This window comes from Melopsittacus undulatus, chromosome 8 (genome assembly GCF_012275295.1).
Source record: "Melopsittacus undulatus isolate bMelUnd1 chromosome 8, bMelUnd1.mat.Z, whole genome shotgun sequence".
In the NCBI taxonomy this organism is placed as follows: domain Eukaryota; kingdom Metazoa; phylum Chordata; class Aves; order Psittaciformes; family Psittaculidae; genus Melopsittacus; species Melopsittacus undulatus.
This window is the reverse complement of record NC_047534.1, coordinates 37,328,630-37,345,750: the sequence shown is the minus strand read 5'-3', so window position 1 is coordinate 37,345,750 and position 17,121 is coordinate 37,328,630. Positions and strand designations below refer to the sequence as shown.

The 17,121-nt window shown below is 42.4% G+C and overlaps 2 protein-coding genes across 8 annotated transcripts in view; one reads left to right on the top strand and one right to left on the bottom strand.

Moving 5' to 3' along the window:
* Positions 1-14,962, top strand: part of ABI2 (abl interactor 2) — a 71,905-nt gene extending 56,943 nt beyond the window's left edge. For 4 of the 7 annotated variants that reach the window (XM_034065411.1, XM_034065408.1, XM_034065410.1 and 1 more), the window contains 2 exons: positions 4,187-4,360; positions 8,998-14,962. In XM_034065411.1, coding sequence (XP_033921302.1) covers positions 4,187-4,360; positions 8,998-9,173 — 350 coding nt within the window. In that variant the 3' untranslated portion in view covers positions 9,174-14,962. Of the gene's footprint in view, positions 1-3,777; positions 3,865-4,186; positions 4,361-8,997 lie in introns of all 7 variants that reach the window. The other 3 variants (XM_034065409.1, XM_034065406.1, XM_034065405.1) reach the window with 1 other exon arrangement.
* Positions 1-17,121, bottom strand: part of RAPH1 (Ras association (RalGDS/AF-6) and pleckstrin homology domains 1) — a 108,809-nt gene that overhangs the window by 1,310 nt on the left and 90,378 nt on the right. The window contains exon 17 of the transcript XR_004549902.1: positions 416-540. The gene's annotated coding sequence lies outside the window, so the exon portion shown is untranslated. The remainder of the gene's footprint in view (positions 1-415; positions 541-17,121) is intronic.

Here is a 17,121-nt window from a genome sequence, read left to right as displayed (position 1 = left end):
TGGGCAATAGCAATAAAAGAAACTTTCAGGATTACCTTAGCAGTAAAGAGGATTTTTAGTATATCCAGAGTTTCTGACAACTGCTGTGCATTTCTGCTTTAGCAGAGGGGTAGTTCTCTTCAAGCCACCATTGCATTGTTAATAGGTAATCACAGAAGATGCCAAATAGACTTTAAGTTACATAACCACAGTGCAGTCTGCATACTAAATCGTGGCTAAGAAGATAATGATTATCGTGATTAGTCACTTGAGCGGTAAATCACAAACGTAATACTTAAATTATACTGGCATACTTGATACAACAAATAAGCAGTTGTAGTAACAGACTTCTCATATATATATTTCTAGCAGAATACAGAATTTATTAGCTTTGCAGTTATAACTGTTAGTAAATCCAAGTTTTTTTGGCCTGTACCTTAAAAGGAGAGGATGCTTGAGCATGTGTAATTGATGGGACCAGAAGAACAGGAGGACTGTTTTGTCTGTTAAGAGCAGGGTCAGTAGTTACAGGACAGGGGCCACAATTGTTTCTCAGCATTCCTGAAGAGAGGAAGAAAACACAAATTTAAGATATTAAAAAGAGACCTTGCAACAGGCTGAGGAGTGTGCCAGCTGTGGCTTGTGTTTTGCAGGCTGGTTTTTCCACTTCCATTTAGTATGGTTTTAGTATGTTGGCATAGCCATTTTTATTTATTGGTTTCATAGGAGGATGAAAGATCCTTACTTTGTCTTGCTCTTTTGAATGCCAGTTCTAAGATAACACAATTTCCCTACTTCATGGTGAGACCTTTTTAATAACTGAAAAGAAAATATTAAGAAATGCAGACCTTAAATGGTCTCAGCATATGTCTGCCCAAAGCTGCTCTTGCCAGCCATGCCACCTAAAAAGTGTTTTAACTTCGCAGTCTTACATACCACTGTCTAAGCAGTGCGGAATTCAGCACAGGCTGAAAACCCTGTGGGAGAAACCGGGCAAGTACGTAGATGGTGGTTTGCACTATACACTATTTGTGTAGCTGAATTCTTACCAGTCTGAAGCAGTCTAGTAGAAGGTGCCCTTAGGTATTTTTGAATTACAGCAACTGTGTTGATGAACTCTTAATCTACCAATGGTCTACATGGAAAGAAGCTGGGAAGGGAGCATTTAAGCTGGTGTTCATATTGTCTTTCGAGACAGCAGAGGTACAGTAAAATTCTTTTGATGCCCTTTATAAACAAAGTCATTGTTAATAAAATATTCATTGTATTGGCTCCTAAATGTCAAAACTAGATTAGAGTCACTATATATCATATTGTATGATACATATGCTATGTATATATGTACATATCATATAGTATGATATATATGCTACGTATCATATAGTATGATATATATGCTATGTATATATATAAAATAGGATAGTCCCTGCACTATGCATAGATGGAAGCACAAACCAAATGGATAAACAAAGAATGATGTCAGCTAGTGTTAGCATCACCATTTTGATTAAGCTGCATAACCCAAACTAAACTAAGGGATTTTTTTTTTTCATATTTGCTTGGAACGCTTGTCTAGAGTGATTTATTTTGTACGTGGAGAGCCTCTTTTATTTCTTTCAAAGAAACAGTACATGAAGAAAGTGCGCTGAAGGGACCCAGGAAATACTAGTCTCGTGTAATAGATATGAATTGTGTGAATCCATATGATGACAAATAGAGGAAACGTTTTGAAACTGAGCATTTTTATAGCATGTATAATTAAAAAGGCAGGGACTTCAGAGCTGCACAAGGATGCTGAAATCATGAATATTACTGCATTTAAGTAGGATTTCAAATTCAAGTTCCCTTTTCCTTCATTGAAAAAATGTAAAACCAATTTTTTCCTAGCTACTGTGGTTACACTTGAAAGAATAAATATCCTCAGAGGTCACGTCACTCAATTTAGAGAAGCTGTAATTAGAAATCTATTTCAGTTTTTCTCAAGAAATATCAATTAAATGGTGAGATAATGGAGCTTGCTTTATATGGAGGTACAGGGGTGCTCTGTTGGGTTTTATTTTTGTTTGGGATCTGTAGTTGTGAAAGAAATGTGAATGTGAGTGACAGAAGAAATTCCAAGCACTTCAGATAATAGTTCTACTGAAATACAATAAGCCAACAGAAGAAATTTTGGAGACGTTAATTTTAAATGCCCTGGAGTTTGCCCACATCATGTGCTGTGATGACATGAATTAATTTTGAAAAATACTGCATCATACCTGGCAGTTTTCTTACTGGCTCTGGGATTGGTCAGAAATGTAGTTTTCTGCAGGCTAAAGAGATGTACTGGTAGCTGAAGTGTGGACCTTTTTCCTCGCAGTCTTTTGGACCTGACTAAATGTTTTTGTATGCCACTACTAACAAATTGTTTGGTTGTGCTGTTCCTGAGGTGTGCCTTCTAAACAGTAATCTTGTAACTTGCTTAAAGAACATTACTCTGTTACTTTAGCAAAGTGATACTAAACCTACATAAAACTAGGTAACTACTTTTTTACTTGAACTAGAAAATTGAAACTTTCATTCCTGGCTTAAAGCACAGTTCAGTGTAGTAACATTGCAACTGGCTGAATGTATCTTCTTTAAGTGTGAATTCACATAGAATCATAGAATTATAGAGTAGTTAGGGCTGGAAAGGACCTTAAGATCATCTAGTTCCAACCACACTCCCATGGCCAGGGACACCCCACACTAAACCGTGTCAGCCAAGGCTTTGTCCAACCTGGTCTTGCACACTGCTGGGGTTGGAGCATTCACAGCCTCCCTGGGCAACCCATTCCAGTACCTCACCACCCTAACAGTAAAGAATTTCTTCCTTAGATCCAGTCTAAACCTCTGCTGTTTAAGCTTGAACCCGTCACCCCTTGTCCTGTCACTACAGTCCCTAATGAATAGTTCCTCTCCAGCATCCCTATAGGCCCCCTTCACATACTGGAAGGCTGCTATGAGGTCTCCATGCAGCCTTCTCTTCTCCAGGCTGAACAGCCCCAACTTTCTCAGCCTGTCTTCATACAGGAGGTGCTTCAGTCCCCTGATCATCCTCGTGGCCTCCTCTGGACTTGTTCTAACAGTTCCATGTCTTTTTTATGTTGAGGACACCAGAACTGCACACAATACTCCAAGTGAGATCTCATGAGAGCAGAGTAGAGGGGCAGGATCACCTCCTTTGACCTGCTGGTCACGCTTCTTTTGATGCAGCCCAGGATATGATTGGCTTTCTGGGCTGTAAATGCACCAGGGCCGTTCAGAGTTCAGTGCAGTGGGCTGTTTCGCCTTAAATAACTGCTGCATTTGATTGAGTTTTTTTTGGCCTACATTTTGGTATAAAGTTGTTGTATTAATTTTCATTACTAAGGATTGGTGGATGCTGCTACAGAAGTCGTCTCTATAAATATCAATTTGATCTGAAAGGCGGAAGGTTATAGGGAAAGAATCCTCTTGATAGATTTGTTACTTAGGTCTGTTCAGGAAGTGCTGTGTTGCTGTAGCAATGAACTTCATCTTAAGTGAATAATTCAGCATGGATTCTTAATCTTATGGAAAGGAGCTGGTTGGAAGTTTTAAAAACAAGAGACTATCTCCTTGAAGTAAGGTTTAGGAATACCCTTAAACCACCTGAAGAGCCATTTTGCTTTGAATGTTAGTCTTTATATGTGAGTCTGGCAGACTGCTACACTGTCTGAGTGGTGATGATGTCTGCTTTCCTGTTTGCTGCTTTGTGTTTCTAACTGAATGCCTCTCTCTTTTTAATTTCTGTGGCAGCATCCCTTGCTCCTCCTCCCCCCTCCATCCTACAGGTAACTCCACAGCTACCGCTAATGGGATTTGTGGCCAGAGTTCAAGAAAACAGTAAGTTTGCTGCTTCCTTGTGCTATGATTTATTACTGGATGTGGCTTTTGTTTTGAGTGGATGAAGGATTTGTCTGTATATAGCCAGAATTCTGCCTGCTCTACTGCCTCTGCAAGTTCATCTAAAATTTGAAGGGAGGGAAAAGGAAATAATTTTCTTGGAGAAACCTGATCCTTTCTTTCCTGGATTTTATTGTCTAGTGTATTTCCACAAGTTAGAGCTATTGGTCCCAGTGCAACTACTTGGGATAGAGAGTATTTCTTCAACCTGCTGCCGTGGTTCTAGAGACATTTTCATGGTTATACTACAGTTTATTTTCAGTTTCAGATACTCCTCCCCCACCACCACCTGTGGATGAGCCAGTGTTTGATGAATCTCCACCTCCACCACCACCTCCAGAGGATTATGAGGAGGAGGAAGCAGCAGTGGTGGAGTACAGTGATCCATATGCTGAGGAGGACCCTCCTTGGGCACCAAGGACCTACTTAGAAAAGGGTATGTTTAAAGCTAGTAGAGATGATAGTGTCATGTTTGCAATAATAATTTTCCATAACCACCTGCCATTCTGCTCTAGACATAGAGTCTGACTAAACACCTTCGTAACCAGTGTTTTGTATTGTAGTAAAGGTGCTCCTCCAAATGGTAGTTTAAAGAACAGAAGTTAAGCTACTCTACTAAGTCCGACTGACTTTTTCACCCCTTTCTCCACAAAAGAAAGATACTGATTCGCTGGCTAATTATGTCTTTTTTTTAAATGCTCTGTCATCCATTTAAGACTCACCTTTCAGTAATCTGCTTAATCCTGATAATCAAATTCATATGAGGTCAGAAATGAATGAATCAATGCTGCAGTTGCACTTGGAACTAAGAGTATATGTGTGTATCTGGAGAGTTGCTGCAGTGTGTGTTTAAGGCTCTGTGAGATGCAATGCTGCATCAGTGTGGGGCTGTGCTAAGCTAAAAAGTGCTGGGTTTGCATAGGCCTGAGGTATTGCTGGAGGGCTGCATCCAGATGTCTTCCACTTCTGAAGCAGGTGTGTGGGAACATGATGGAGTAAAACTCAGGTAGAATAAACTGAGTAAGTAAATGGCTTAGGGGTGCTTGAATATGAAAAAGATCTGCAGCCTGGTGTTCTCCTGTGAAACAGGGTCATGAACCTCCTAGGAAAGGGTGATAGAAAATCTGCTATAGCAAAGCAACTAGGCATGTTGTGGAGTGACTGTTAAAACATTCAGTTTGCATAAGGGAAAAAAATTCAAGAATGGCAGTGCAGGACTTAAGGGGACGGAGGGGGGAAAAGAGATGGAAGAGGTGCTTTCTGCCAACTCTAGCCCAAAGGAAATATTACTATTCCTGAGGGAGATGGAGGAATATGTGGAAAGTTTTTTGTTATTCTTCCACCCTCTGTTTAGTTGGTGTGTTTAGTGCAGGGAGTACCCAAGCTCAGCTGAGGTAAAGCTGAGACCATTTGTCAGATGCTTTATCTATTGATCTCTCCACACCCCTGATTGACAGCAAGTGTCACTGTTTTTGTTATGTTTCTATTATTTCTGCTACCTGGCCCTTAGCAAATCCTCAGTGGCATGTCAGCTAGGAGTGAAACAGAAAAAAGAGGACCCTCATGTGCACTGGTTGTTTATAGCAAATAATGCAAAGGGTGTGCGTGTGTTTGTGGGGAAGAGAAGCCACGAAATCATGTGGCCTGGGAAAACAACTTTCTGTTTGAAGAAATAATGACGTGGGATAGCAGAACTGTAATGGGAGTCTTTAAGAATAAGCTGGAGAAAGTCAGGCTTTTAGTCAAAACAAATTTCTGCAGAAAAGTGTAAGTATAGGAAACCAGACATTCTCTCATATTTTGCCCATGCAAAAACATAATTTTGATCAGTATTTTGAAAACCAGATGACTGAAATATCTACAGGGTTGCTGTGTTCTGAGAAATATTCATAAAGCTAATAAAAACTTATTTATACATTGTAAAATGTTTACAGTGTATGAAGAAGTTAAATAATAGTTTTACAGTTGCAGAAAAAATGAGAAACTAACATAAGCATAGATCCTGTTTTAGTTACATTTATAGCTTTTCTTCCCTTCAGCCCATGCCTTGAGATTTGACTGCTTTGCTGGAGATGGGAGAACAGTGCTTGGCTGTGATGGTTTTTCTTTTTGGTTTTTTTTTTTTTTTTGGGTGGCAGATGAGCTTGAAAGTTACTGAAAGCCCCCATGCTAAAAGAGGACTTTCATACTCAAAGAATGTCTATGCTTATGCTGCCGTAGACTAATAATGCATTCTCTTCTGCAAATTAATTACTCCTATGGCAGCTCCTGAAGTTCCAGTAAACAGTATTCTGTGCCACATGATTCAAAGTGGACAAAACTGGTCAGACATTATTACCCCCAGTAAGTAGAGTAACAGTTCCTAGGATTTGTGCTTATTCTTTTGGTATGGCTGCTCACTTAAATAAGTTCATATGAAAGCATTTCTAAAGGGATTAGTGCAGATAACCTTTGCAGAAGTGAGAATGTAGAAGCTGGGACACCAAGGAGGTGTCAAATCCAGGGGGTTGCTATACATCAAGATGGGATTCAGTGTGATCCTGTTTTGTAAATGGGTCATGTGTTGTGGGAGGTGTATTTAACATTAAGACATGCTCTAACCTACAGTTAAGGAAGAAGTGAATAGCAGATCTATTTTGAACAGATGGAGAAACTCTTAGGTAGGATACAGTTACTGGGGACATTGAACTTGATGGCACTAACACATGGCTATAATAGCAACAGCCAACCTGCAGTGTCCAGGGAAGCACACTACAGTTTTCCATTGAGCTCTCTGTCTGGGTCTGTGGCATGAAGAGACAAGAAAATGTCCCAGCTTTGCTAATCAAAAAACAGAAATGGGTATCCAGAAGAAAAAAAAATGCCTTCACGCCAAATAGAGAAGGTGTGTGGTCACATATATCAGGTTTCTGTTGGATTATCAGTCTGGGCTATGTTTATGGTCAGTTTGATGTGGATGGGATTCAGCCGAACCTAAGATCACTGATTGGAAGAACATACACCTAAAGGAGTAATTCTGGTTTCCGTACGTACACTGAAACATGTTCAGATATAAGCTACCTGAGTTTCTATCTGAACATGTTTCAGATAGAAAAGAGGTCCTGGATCAGTCTCGCAGGAAAGGGTGCTACCTCCTGAGTCAGTATTGCTGCTTTGTGTCTCATCTGGAGCCTTTGTTGCAGTACTGGCCTAGGCTCCTGGTAACTCAGTGGTATGTGACAAGCTCACAACTTGAACTGGTGGGACTACAGACAGAATGATTCAACAGCTTTTTAGAGAGAGAAATGTTGTCAGTTAGTATAAAAGTAACATGCCAGGAGAAAGCAATGGTGATGTAAAAACAAAACCAGGCTTCAGGTAGTTTTATAAGAGGCTTAACAAGAAGCAGATTTTAATCACAAAATTAGGAAAGATTATTTCCTACTTGTGATCCTGAAATAGTGAGACCATTCAGTATGAGAAGGGACTAGAGTACACTCAAACATGAGAAAGAAGGGAAGTGTAAGTTACCATGATCCTTGGATTATTATTATCAAGAGACTTAGAACAGTACAGTGACTGTAGGAAGAAGTGTTTTTGAACGAGAATATAGTTCACAGAAGGCAGTTAAAGAGGAGTTATGGAGGACTTTAATTGTATCATGTGTTTGTGCAGTGACTTCTGGTTCTCAAGCTGAAATTTTATGAATTTCTCCTTTTGTGTTTTGTTTCCTTAGAATGGTCTGTCTAAAACTAGTTAGAATGAGGGACTGCACAACGGTGTTGGCATAAGCATAGAACCAGCAACATGTGTTTTTTTTAAATATGCTCTAGTCAAATGATACAAATCTCCTGTTTGGGAGATCTGTTACAAAATATAAAAAATCTCTATAGATACTCTGAGTCTCCACTGGCATTGATTTGGATGTTTTACTTGATAATCTTTTCAGGATCCAGGTTTCCCTAGTAAATATTTGTATTGATTCCTTTGGCCCCTCAAAAGGAAATGACCTCTTTTCTTTTGAGCAGCATGATGAGTTTAGTAGGACTCTTGGACACTGTGCTCATGAACACATGCTGTTAATTTTTTCTCCTTGCTTTTGTTCAGAGTATCTTCCCTTCTATCCCCAGTATGAGATTTTAGGATCTCTGTCCAACATCCATTTTCTTTCAGTGACAGCATTGCGTGTTTCATTGCCAAGTGCTCAAAGCAGTGACTGATGTTATTTGTTAAAGTATTCAGAGTCCAGCATAGCTGATTTTCTGTATGGAACACATAATAATTGATAGGACTGAGAATAGAAAAACATACTGAGTTGATGTCTATTTCCTGCCATTTCAGGACAATGATCTCTTTAATATTTGCCAGTGCTTTGTCCAATTTCTTGGATTTTACTGACAGCTTTTGTGCCTTCAGTAAAATATTCTGTAGCTGTAAGAAAATTGTCCTGTGATGAGTAGGCATACGTTTTGTTTCAGAGAACCACCTTACTTCCTAGTTCCTAATTGGGAGCCACCTTGGCACTGTATAGCGTGGAAGTGACTTCTAACTACTGGGACTGCATGTAGGCATCTTACAGATTTAAATGTGGCATTGTCTAAGGTAGATGGAAGTCTGAGACATTAGCCTTGGGTCAAGCTTACTGTGATCTGAAAAGAGCTCTTACTGCTCTTCCTCTTCCATGTTTTCCTGCTGATTGGTAGTTGTGCAGGGATCTGGTTTAGCACATATATCTAATACGTGAACTCTGAAATAGCAGTCATAGCTGTGGGGAGTTACAGCAACTTCCTTGTATCATTCCTCACCAAAAGCTTTTTGTGTATTTGTAAACTTTTCCTCTGATGTGTCTGGAAATAGTAAGAATAGAAGAGTTTGAGTGGTCCTCACTCATGTGCTTCAAAGCATGAGCTCTTATAAAAGGGGTTGGAGAAAGCTGATGCTCTCAGCAGGTTACTCTGCACACGCAGAGGTGAGGCAGTGCAGCTGTCCGAGGTTGCCTTGAACGTGGAGACCTTTTTATGAGGCAGGTTGATTTTTTTTTTTTACTTCTCCTCCCTGTGCTTCTCCTAACAGTCACACTCTGTTCTTTCCTAGTGGTGGCAATCTATGACTACACAAAGGACAAAGAAGATGAGCTGTCATTTCAAGAAGGTGCCATTATTTATGTCATCAAGAAAAATGACGACGGCTGGTATGAGGGGGTCATGAATGGAGTGACGGGGCTCTTCCCAGGGAACTATGTGGAGTCGATCATGCATTACTCGGAGTGAAGACTAGAGGACAGAACACTGAATATCCTGCAGCAGGAGCTTGTTGGGGCTTCCCAGATCTCCACCAGCCTCTGGGGCCCCATCCAGTCTAACTGAATGAAGGATAACTGTAACAACCACTCTTCTCCCCCTCTTCCTATCCTCCCCCATTATAAACCAATAGTGATTTGAGTTGTTTGAACAAATGGCTCTTCCAGCTGCCAGCAGAGGCTATCCTGAACCATCTGATGCTGAATTAAGCTGACACATTCAGATGTAACAAACTCATTGAGTAGCTGATACTTTACTCAATTTCTGACTTCTGACAGGCTTTGGGATATGTCTTGGAATCCTGTGTGTCCTTGTGGTACTACCCTTGGCAGCAGTGCCTGGCGCTTGGGATGTCCTGGATATCTGTGGTGAAGGGTTACCGGCCAGTGAACATCCCTCCTGTTCCTATACTATACTCCCATGCAGCTGTAAGGTCATGTGCTAGCAAACTGGAATTTTACACAGAGGCGTTCCTGTAACTGACTTCCAGATAGCTGGTTACATCTTTAGCATAAACACTTCTGCAGCTGCTCTGCACATGTAAGGCTAACACAGGGGCACACAGAGCTGGCTCTCATTTACTCACCTTTCAGTTTAGACAATTAAAATGGCTGTAGCCCAGAGGACCCCCACCCCATTTCCTCATCTTTTGAATGCCACCAGTTTGTTTTGTGTTCTGCACTGATGTGTGATCCTCTCCATAGTGAGCTACTTGCCATGGGTGCTGCTGGTTTAAACAGAACTCACAGATGCTGTTGACGATGAATGCAAAACAAAGTTTACACGTTCTCCTGGCGTCTGAGGATAAACTCTAGGGGCTGTGATCTAAGGCTCAAGTCTACTCACACCTGCTTGCACTAGCAAAACTTACCCCTGACTTTAGTCTTATGCACAATATAATTTTAAAAATCCAATCAGGTATTGTAAATTGGCTATTTTGTACTTGATGATTAGATTTGCATATGTACTGTGAGAGCCCTGTGCAGAGGCAGGACAAACGGCAATTGTCGTCTTCATGTCTGTTGCCAAAATCTCTTCAGTGGAAGCAAAAAGGGCTGTTGTGTGTACTGGTTTCCCATGGAAATCCAAGCAGTAACTAGTAGTAGTCCTAGCTCTTCCCCCAGCCCTCTCCATTGTCTGTTACAGAGAAATAGGTATTCTGAGCTGACTGGTGGATCTGGATGGAGTTATTACCAAGTGAGGGCTCTGTAGCCCCTTGTGTTGATAGCTTGCTTTTTAATCTAGTCTCAGTTAAAAATGCTGCTCAGTGATTCTGCCCAGCAGATCAGTGTAAAGTGATGGCTGCACTAGTCTGCCCTCGGGAAGGACCAAATGTTATCTTTGGGTAAATGTCATGCGTTAACAGAGTGAGCTGGGTAAATCTCATTGCAGTCCTGTTAGCCTACAAATTGAGCTGATCCCTGCATCACCAGCCTCCTGGGCAAGGGCATCTTCCTGAACAACTTCTGTCACTTGGCTGAGTTCTGGCTGGTATCAGCAGTAGCTCCCCAAAGGTGCGACAGTGCTGCAGCTGTCTTCTGAAGCCTGTGTGTAGAACAGAACAGTGCACAAGAGAGCATCAAGGCTGGGTTTGTGACAGTTTTGGCAAGGATACAGGTAATTGACCCAGTGCCCTTGTTAGGTGATCAGTGCAGTATCAAGGTGGAGGTATAGGTTTGGTGCATACCTGGGCGGGGAGGCACCGTAGCTGCTTGAGGAAGAGGAAACAAACAATGTGAGGTGTGTTTGTATGGCTGGACATGGATGAACGTGATCACACCTGTGAGCTTGTGGAAGAATATGTTAACTCTTGTGACAGTGCATACGGAACTAGTTTGGTTGAAGCCTACAGCAGGTACAAGTTCGAAGAAGCTGCTACAAAGATAGAAGTTACTTTCTCCCCCTTTCAATCCACTACTTGCTTCTCTGAAAACCTGTGACTTGCAGCAAGACTAGCAGAAGCAGCTATGGTTAGTTTCCTCACCCCATTGTTTCTTTGGGAGCAAGCCTGGAAACACAGGTTGTCAGTCACTGGAATGACTGTTTCTAGTGTCATAGGGCAGGCCTACACATTTTGGCCAGGGAGCCAGTGCTCTCAGCCCAGGTGATGGAACAGCAGTATTTCACAAGCCTTTGGTGCTCACAGGGTGGCTGTGTTTTCCAGGACTGTCAATGCTTTCCTCCTTTCCCTTGCCCGGGGTATGTCTGTGGTAAAGACTTGAGCATGGTGCTCAATTGCATCAAGTTAGGGCAGCTTAGAGTTACTAAATGAGAGCTGAACCTCTCTCCCTGTGCACACATGCTCCATGTGGGAGGTCATGCATTGCTGAAATGTGTTTTTAACCAGGTCTGTGTAAGAAAAAGCATGTGCTTGAACGCTTCTGATGAGTGGGTGGGTATAGTGTGTACCTCCTCTGTGTGTGGCACACACTCGTGTCCTTGTTCTTCAGTCAGGCAGTTTTTCATCTTGCAAGTTTTCTGTGTTGTGAGAGCAGAGCAGTGTGAACTCTGGGAAGTGCTGAGGGCTTCCCAGAGCACAGCACGGAAGACGAGGCTGCAAAACCTTGAGAATGGAATGTGTGAAGCTCCTTAAGGAACTAGCCTTGGTCTGAGGGCCCAGGGGTTAGTCAGGTCCCTGCTGATAGCGAGTTGAATTGTTTATGCTGCAAGAGTTGCTGTGGATGGAAATTTTGGGTCACCTCCTGCTGGTTTTATGCTTTATTATGCAGTACTAATGTAAAGAAATTTGTTGAAGTTTATGCATATTTTTATTTTATACAGGTTTTAATTCTGTGGCTTGTTTGGGGATGATGCGTGATGTAATGGTCTTAGACCAGGCCAAGGTAAACAGGCTGTGTATATTACTGTTACATAGATTGCATGCTAGTAAAGTCAGTAAGAGTCGTGTTTCCAGTTTTGTCCCTTGTACTTCTCCTTCTCTGAAACCTTCTTTGCCCCACTCCTTTTTATTTTACATGCTTACTTTAAAAAGGGGGGTGGAGAAGGAAGAGGGGAACACCTCAGTATTTCAGATAGGTGCACATCTCTTCACTGAGTTCTGCTGCCACAGCTGTGTTCAGCATCACAGGCTGTTGATCAGCAGTGTGTATGCATGAGAGAGATGGGGGAAGGAGACACTCCAGAATAGCCCAAAGAAAGCTGTATGGCCAAAATGAGTGTGATTCTCCCTTTGAGAGAGCTGCCTTAGCCCAGCCAGCTATTTTTATTGTGCACAGAACTCGGACAGCATCCTCTAGTGGTCAGTCTTGCCTTGGTTTGCTGTATTCAAGATTCTTTTCTTGCTAGGGCCAGTGCTATTAACTACAGCTGCCTCGCCGCCATGTGCCTGTGCTAGAGGAGGTCCTATGAGTCTAATGCTGTCTAGTGCTGAAGCAGGTTATGTTGGTGCCTTCTTTCCAGACTCAGAGACATGGCTGAGGTGGCATGTGTCACATCACATTGTTTTGGGGTTTTTTTACCTTTCTATGATAGCTTCATGTTGTTTCTCACTGATGCAGCAGAGGGCTGAGAGGGGCAGAACAGGCAAGCAGCAAATTTTGTGCTTAAGCATCATGATGGCGTGCCCATGCCCATGGACTGGAGTAGGCACCAGAGCTGAAGCTATGCCTGCAGACTTGCTGGTCTGACTGGTGAGAATAAAGAGCCATTGCTCTCACTGGAGGACAAGAGGTGCAGCATGGCCCCAGGGTAGCTGTCAGAGCAGGGTAGTGTTACCAGGAGGCTGACCATGTTCCTGTGACTCAGGTTGTCTTTGTGGTTAGTTGGGTTAGATGTTCCTGGATGTGGCTGGAGATTGCTGATGGTTTGAACCACAGCTGCCCCAGTGCCAGTTGTCTGTGGCAGTGTGGCTTATCAGTGGATGCCAGGAAGCCTTAGATTCAGGTAGTTCTTGTTAAAGCTCACAGCTCCTGAGCATTTACGTGCAGTGCTGCCATGTAGGTTCTTGGTGACAGCCAAAGTTGACATTTGCAGTGTCTGAAAGGTGACATAATGCAGTGTCTGAAAAGTGCAACTTTTATCTAGGTTCAGTTGATCGTGAAAAGTGAAGCAGCAGTGGGACTGATGCTCCTCTTGTGGCAGAGGGTAGGCTGCCTGCCTGGTGTGTATATACGTATTGTTGACCCAAGGTGGGAATAAGCTCTTTTAGTTATGTTGCTGGGCTTTAGGCATAAATCAAAAGCAAAACTTTAATGTTTTCCTTTCCAGAAAGGATGTGACTTCATGTGGATTAGCAAACTGGGAGCATTTACAAGCCTTCTCCTCCCAGGGGTGGAATAGGACATCATGTGAAACAGGTGCCATTTGTATTGTCTTGCAGGGCAACCTGTTGGAAGCTGCTAGAGGATGCTGTTGGAAAGACCATAGTGCTGTGACTTCTACTGGGAGCAGTACTTGCATTTAGAGTATAAAGTCACTTGTTGAGCACTGCAACATTTCAGGAAGCATTACAAACCCCATGCAGAGACTTCAATTCCTATGTTGACAACAGTGGCAGTGAGAAAAGTACAGCACTGTTGCATTTGCTAAGGGCAAGTATTTACAACCCTCATCTCTAGAGATGGTAGTGTAAGCTGAGCACTGGCAGGCAGATAAAGAGCTATGGCTCATCGGGCACCACTTTCAAGAATTTGCTGTGCTTACAGGTACATTCACCTTTTCCACCTTTTGATATCTTGAGTTTTAGGTACTGCCACAGTTTTGTGGGTAAAATGGTACAACCCAGAAGTCAGAACGGTGCATGAACGGAACAGTGTGTAGTTGTTTTTTTTCTTTCCCCAGTAGCTGAAGTCAGTGTGTAGTAACAGTCCTACTGATCTACTTTTGATTTTGAAACTGCAAGAATAGTGGGACACCCACCTCACGTCCGTGGGACGGATGCTGAAAGCTAGATGCAGCCGAGGTTTGCCAGCTGCTGTTACAAAGAATAATTCACAGACCATGGCATTTCATTCCAAAAAGCTCATGTGTTTTGTGCAATGTCCTGCCCACGCAGGAAGTGTTTTTTTTTTCTTTGGTACTCTAAACATACAGATTTTATTAGCACCTTTGCTTATTACAAAATGTGTTACAAAAAGGTCAGCAGCAGCCTGTTGTCCAGAGGTTAGCTTACACCCAGGATCCTGCTGAACACCGGCGTGAGGCCTGCTGAAATGTGTGTAGTACATTTGTTCGGTTTCTCTTAAAAAACAGAAGAATCCAACCACTATTGACTAATGAGGAAGAACTGTGTACAAATTCATTTCCATTACAGCGCCTTGGTAAAGTGCTGACATGTCTAAGATTTTTTTTTGTAAAGAACAAGTGCTTCTTTTCACATTTGAAAAAGTGTCTTTTGCAACTTGCATGGACAAGTAGTTTCTATGAATTCTCTGGAAATGTCAGTGTCTAACATGGATTTTGTCCATGCACTTTTTTTCTGAAAGCAGATAACCCCCCATGTTCCCTCTTTGGTTTGCAGTCAGAGGAAAAGCAAGCTGTGCTTTTGCTTTTGGCACTGCTGATGCAGTGTCTGAGTGTAGAGCCCACTGTAAATGACCAAGCCTGCAGGACTCTGGGGAGCTGTATGCCACCAGTAATGTTTTATTGTGTGTGCCATTTGAACCACCTTCCAGTGAGTGAAAACCCCAATTTTTAAATTTTTTTAATTGTACTTGGAATTAACTGTTGCTGTGTACTAAACCCTCTTGTTACGAGCCCTAAATAAAAAGAACAAAGCACACACTATGTGTTCTGTGAGCGTGCCACTGCCGAATCACGATCCTTGTCTTTGGCTGCAGGCTTTTCAACACAGCAGGGCCAGAGACAGTTGGTTGTATATGCAGGAGCCCTATCCCAGGGGAGCTACAAGCACAGCACTTCCCACAGCGAAGGCATGAGCACTGGCATCCAGCCTGCTGCCTGTAGCAGCTCCTCCCTCCACTTCTGTATGACTACTCATTTCCTGTCATCACCACTGATGTAACAATTCCAGTCCCTGGTGTAAAAGCTGATGAGTGATACAGGGCCAGCATACAAGTGTACTCCAGGAAGAGGTGAACAGAGCCAACCCCGGAGAGGGGCTGCAGCAGCACTTACCAGCCCTCAGCTGTTCTTGCATGAGCAGAGCATGAACTCTCTCATGGGAGAGAACAAGAGCAAGACCAGGAAACTGCACACCTGAGAGAGGAGGCAGATGGAAAAGGGGAGCCTTCAGACCAGGTCTTCTTTCTACCTGTGACTGGTGTGCACCATGTTACTGGTACAGCCTGCTCCAACCCCTGGGAAAGAGCTATGCAAAGGAACAATAAAAAGCATTTTTTTGAGAGTGAGCATATAAGTTGATAACCTGCAGGCCATCAGGTACCTGATCCCTACAGCGGAGAACCACTGATGCCCTGAGAACACAGTATGGGTTCTGCACTGATAAAAAAGGAAAATGGCAAAACAGAGGATTAAACCAGATTATTAAATTTAACTACATCTTTATTGGATTGTGCATATTCCATTATAATGATCTATATTGGGTACTCTATAATGTAGTATTTCTTTTGTCCTCTCCCATGCTTAAAAAAGTATATTTATACATATATTTATATATATTTATAATATGGCAAAGCTCCCCCCAACCTGAAGCTATCAGTCTAAAAGAGCTTTGATTTTTCTTTTTGGAAAGGGAAGAAGAGGGGAGGCAATCCCACTGAAAGATAAAATGTGCAATTTTCTTTTTAAAGCAGTAAACATGAATGTATTTACAGCACTCAGCACAAGTTTGCTGCACAGACAAATCATCATAGCAATGACACTTTTTCTTACATTTGCATCCCCCATATTATACAGAACATCACCAGCAGCTGCTAATAGTGTAATCCATAAACCAAACTGCTGCTCCACTTAATTTTGGGTCCACTGCAGTCCACTAGAAAGGAGACCTAAGATGTGCCATTACAACTTGTGACATAGCATTCAGTTTTCCTTTTAGAAGTACAAACTTACTTTATAGTGCTGCACCAAATCGGCAGCAGGGAGCCTTGGGCACAGGTTTGTTTGCTAAACTTCCCTTTGTCCCTGCCTGGCACGTGGGTACCCACTTGCCAGTGTTAGTTAAAGGCAAGAGATACACAACAGCCAACTGTGGCATCCCTGTTCTCCTGCCAAACAGCTGCCAAAGAGCAGGCTGGTGCAAGCACATCTGAGTACCTGGAATTTAGCTTTGAATGCATCTTTGGCATCTTGGGAAAGGTGGGAGGGAACTATTTTCCACTGTAGGGAACAGCTGGTTCAATTCCCAAGTCTCTTAAAATACATGTCACATTTGCGCATTTAAATGAGGGGGGTATGCATTCCAAAATCTGTTACTGAAGCTCCCTCTCACTCATTTCCCTAAGTCCCTGCCACAAGGGATGGTGCATGTAGCACTAGTTCCTGTTCCTCCTGTTCCTCTAGCTCTCTTCACCACCGCTACACACTGCTGATGACCAGAGAGCTCCTACTCAGCACCTTAGAGCACCAAATAGCCATCAAATGCAAATGCATTGAGTGCAAATCAATTACTTTACATTGTTAGGGATACACACATGTTGTCACCCCGTGTTGCAGTTTAGTGTTTTAAACTTTTCAAGATTAGACAGCCTGTGACACACTGGATCACAGAGATCAGAGTGCACTGACCCCCGCAATGTAACACTGGTTTTGTCAGTCTGCACGGGCATTTTCTTAATTGAAGAAGAAAAATAATTCAGAAAGAAAAGTTACTCAACTTTAGACAAACTTACAGTTCCAACATACAGGCTTAAACCCCACCAGCACATTACAGAAACGTCTAAGAGAAACTAACCCTTGTAGTGTTAAATCCTCTCTGGTTTGCAGTCCCTCCTGATTGATTGCGTGAGGGAATGCAAAGCCAGGAGCCACCAATGGG